Genomic DNA, 4,626 nt, shown 5'->3' on the forward strand with positions numbered 1-4,626 from the left:
ACCAAGGCAAGGAAAGTAACGCGAATCTTGCAGTAAAACTAGCCTCAAGGCAGAGAATAAGGAGAGGATATTGAGGGCTTGAAATCATCATCCTGAACAGAAAACAAGCGGGGGTATTTGAATAGAAATAAAAAAAATGGGCATATCTATCTCATGCATTTCCATCAATTCAACCTCTTTGAAAGCGTGTTACTTCCAGACTTCTTCACCCGTTTATTATTTTACTAAACTACTAATAATTTATTGAAAACCTACAACAGCCGGACGCGTACTTAATTGAGAATAGAACAGGGCGCTAATTGATAACTGGAGCAGAAGATTCTTCAAGTTTCAGGTGGTGGCTGAGGGGCCTAGCAAATAATAATAATGAGTAGTGTTAGAACCAAGGAGTGAGTCCCCTCCCCGTCCACTGCCTGCTGGATATCGAGGACCGTGGTTGGGTGGGTCTCTCAGGCTTCAGCCTTCAAAACGCTGGTCTTTGAGCGCCATCTCATGTATTGATTGACGCTAGAGCAAGAGGACAAATTACACCAGCCCACATGGTGGTTGGGTTGTGATCACTGATGCCCATGTGCCGCGCGGCAGGCACCCATCCCCTTGGTCTTCTTCCTCTCTTAGATCTAATCCTAATTACAGGAACCATTATCACCGAGACCTTTTTTTATTTCTGGTTTACTCCTCCATATGATAATGCAATTGAAATCCATTGATAAGATCATTGGGGCTCTCTCTCTCTCTCTCTCTCTGAGTCTCTGAAAAAAGTAGGGAAACAGCTTGAAAAGGATGGGAGATGGGAGGTGAAATCTGAAAAAGAGCTGGGCAACAAAGCTGCACAAACTACAGAGACGTTTTTCTCTCCCTCTGCTCTCACGGGTGGGACTACCGGCCCCCACTATGCACCCAGTCACTAACCCACAAAGGAAACTGATAAACATATAGCTAGATTTTTTGCGCTCCCTCCTGCAAACCATTACACCACCTTTTTCTCCTCCCTTCCCATTTGATTTCAGCTGCCCATCATCCCTCATCAGGTACGCTGCAGCCTGTGTTTTTTTTCTCCATCCCGCTTTATATATATACATCATCTTCATCTATATACGCACTGTCCGCCAGCTGGACACATCGGATGAATGGCAGTAGTTGTGCGTTGCTCACAAATCTTAGCACCCATATGAACAAATGGCAGATGCAGCAGATGTGTATTACAGCATGATACATCAGAAAACTAGAATGCATTTGACACAGAATGCACATTGTTTTTCAAAAGAAAAAAAAGGAAAAAACGGTGTAAAAATATAGAATCTTATAAAATTACAACAAGAATTATATAAAAGAGAGGAGAGCAATTCCGAACCTTTTTTCTTCTTTGACAATCCAAAAAGATGATAAAATATATTTTTTTTAAAAAAAAAAGGAAAAAAAGAAACGGGTGGATGAACACAGTAGCTAGCCAGCCTTTAACGTCAATGGATGACGAAGAAAGGTCACACCTATCGTAGGTGTGGTGCGGCCGCCGGCGTACCGACTACAACAGTGTTGTTGACGGCAGAGATGACACTGGAGGGGGCCTCATCCATACGTCTGGCATATGGCTTGGAGGCAGAGGAGGGCCGCAAGGCCCTCCTGGAACTCGAGAAGGCCCAGCTCCAGCTTCTGCTCCGACCGTGAGGAGTGCCGCCTTCTCGGGTTAAGTCCGAAGCCGTGCTTCTGGTAGTGCTAGCACTCTCATAGTCTTCAGCAAAGTAGGAATACGAGGAGATCATTCCAAACCCTCCGAAGATGCCACCACACTTGACCCGCTCCTTGAAACGCTGCTCGTCGCCGTTTTGGTCGGCACCAGTGATTCGATGAAGGACGATCTTGGGCTTAGTCTCGCGGTGAGACTCCACCCTGCGGAGAGTGCAGTCACCAAATCCAGTAGAGATGCGTTCCAAAAAATCCCCAGAAAAGCTCCTGCTACCGCATCCTACGGATCTGGATCTCGCCACCTTGCGCCCAAAGGATGACGCCCCTTGGCTCTCGTTCGGACTATCCACGTCCAGCTGCTCCCTTCCAGGGGTCCTGCCATCCACCTCCTTACCAATTGCCAGGCTGCTGCTGCTTGAACCGTAATGCTGCTGCCTCAGATCTCTGGACTCGCCCGAGGAAGAGGATGACGGCCGCCTTTGGTTGTTTCCAGCAGCAGAGGGGTTAAGGAAAGACCAGAAGCTTTTCTTCCGAGGGCTGTCTGCGGCCACGTCCATGGTGCCTCCTTCCGTCACAGTTCTTGTGCTCGGTGCCACTGATTTGCTCCTCTTCAAAACCAGGTTATTGCTTTTGCCCATGTTGGTTGTACCCGTCTTCCTGCTCCCGCTGCTCATGTATGCAAGGCTGGTGCTGCTGCCATTCTTCTTCTTGTTGCCGTTGCTGTTGCCATAGCCGTTGCTGCTGCCGTTAGAAGAAGAGAGAAAGTGGATCTTAGTCCGAGACGCAGCACTGACAGCAACAGAGTCGCCAAAGGCGACATCGGCGCGGAAGGAGGGCGAAGAGGAGGAGGCGCCCGATGGGATAGGGAAGAAGGGGTTGGACTTGGAGGAAGAGACCAGCTTCCCCAGCTTTTCCTGCAGGCAAAAAGCGCAGATGCCACCAGGATTGCTCCGGTATGGGTGGTCGCTGCACTGCATCCCTTCCCCCATATCATCAACTACTACTTTGTCTCCCACCACCATCCCTCTCTCTCTCTCTCTCTCTCTCGCTCTCTCGCTCTCTCTGTTTCTGTCTGCTGACCGTGACTTGCCGAGGTCAACCAGAAGAGCAAGATCGCTGTGAGTAGTGCTCGTGGGTCAAAGGGCGTGAAGCAGCTAGCGGCTACAGCTGGAAAACCAACAGACAAACAGATCCGGCGGCAAGGATGGAGATGGAGAGAGAGAGAAAGGATGAAGAGATGAGGAAATGTTATTGTGGTTGGTTTGGGTGTTTTGAGGTGTCTTGTCCATTTCTACTGTATTTTTTTCCCAACGCTGACGCGTGGTTAGTAGTTCGCGTTGGGGAGCCCCAGAACCACGTGGAAGCTGGTCTTATTTATGAGTCTATGACCTCTGAATAGCACAAGGCTGTGTGTGAGAGAGAGAGAGAGAGATTGTTTGTGGATTTTATATGAAAAATGAATCCCGTCCGTGGTTAGAGAGAGACACAGAGAGATTGTGGAGAGACAAGCTAATGTATGAGAGTGAGAGAGAGGGCAAAGGCCGCACATGCAACTAGTAATGCAGCTTAATTCTGAAAAATAGCGACAATAAATTAGCTACTAACTATACAGATTTTTTATAAAAGAAAAATTACAGGTGTTCACATCATGTCTAAAAGGTTTTTTTGTTTTTGTTTTTGTTTTTATTTTTATTTTTTTTGTGACAAAGCATGCAAAAGGAGTTGAGTCTCAGTCATCTGCTACCTCCCAAAGCCTCGAAATATATTTTTAAAGAAAATCTAATATTAATTGACTTCTTTAGTCAGGTTAATAAAACATATTTTCAAAATATATTTTTATAAATAAACTATAAATTATATTCTGATATAGTTACTACAAGTCTACAAAGATGAAGGAGAGATTGACAAATATCTTCTTTGAAAGATATATAATTTTTTTTACAAAATGATGACAAACTATGGCAAAATCTGCATAAAAAATTGAGTAAATCTTTCAATATATGTGATTTCACCTGCATGTGTTTTGATATTGCCCCTTAATATAAACGAACATTTTACGTAAAGGACTATTATGTTTATTATAGAAAAAACAATAAAAATTTGTGATTTTTCAGGGTTTTTTTTCCTATTTTTATATTATGTCGTTTCTTCAACTAATAAAATAAAATAAATAAGTAAATTGCTAATTAATTCTTTCTTATTTGGCAAGTGGCAAATCATCAATTTAATTAAAAAATATGCTATATGGTATAAAAAATAAAAATGATTTCAAACATGAATCACATAATTTCTTTTAATTTTTGTAATTTTAAGTTTTCTTTAATGAATTTTTAAGAGAAATTAATAAAAAAAAATTAGAATATATGTACAAGCTTTCAAATGAAATAATGATTTTACTCGTGCCAATTAAAGAAAAATTAACAATTTTGCTTTTAGTTGTACTTCACTCCTTGTGTTGTGTGTTATATTTTGTGTGCTTTGCATTTTTTTTATATTAATTGATGTGATTTATCTAATTTACTAAAAAATTATTTTTAAGTTATTAATATTAAAAAAATATATAAATCTTAAACTTTAGTACAATCCTTTAATTAAAGTTTTATTTTTGATATATTCTCTTGGGCCCCATTTGCATGTCCATTTTAATAAGTTCACCTAGAAAATAAATTAAGATTAGTTAATAATATTAAATTTATAAAAAATTGCATTGGTTTTTTAAAATTACCATTATAAAAAATCCATCAATATTCTATTAGTTTATTTATACTTTAATTATTATTTTTTATTATCTCAAAGTAGTGTTATGTTTTTCAAAAAGTATTTTCTCTTTTATTATTTATTAAAAAAATATAAAATTATATTACATATTAAGGATAAATTTGGAGAAAAAAATTATTTAATACTTCAAAGATTTTCTAATTATATATAAAAAAACCAAAA

The 4,626-nt window shown here is 40.3% G+C and overlaps 1 protein-coding gene across 1 annotated transcript; it reads right to left on the bottom strand.

Annotated features, from left to right (window-relative positions):
• Positions 1-1,286: 1,286 nt before the first annotated feature.
• On the bottom strand, positions 1,287-3,222 carry LOC120270712. The gene has a single exon (XM_039277786.1). It carries the CDS (start codon positions 2,706-2,708, stop codon positions 1,491-1,493), a length of 1,218 nt encoding a protein of 405 aa, XP_039133720.1. The 5' UTR covers positions 2,709-3,222; the 3' UTR covers positions 1,287-1,490.
• Positions 3,223-4,626: the final 1,404 nt, after the last annotated feature.

The sequence above is a fragment of the Dioscorea cayenensis genome, chromosome 10 (genome assembly GCF_009730915.1).
Source record: "Dioscorea cayenensis subsp. rotundata cultivar TDr96_F1 chromosome 10, TDr96_F1_v2_PseudoChromosome.rev07_lg8_w22 25.fasta, whole genome shotgun sequence".
In the NCBI taxonomy this organism is placed as follows: domain Eukaryota; kingdom Viridiplantae; phylum Streptophyta; class Magnoliopsida; order Dioscoreales; family Dioscoreaceae; genus Dioscorea; species Dioscorea cayenensis.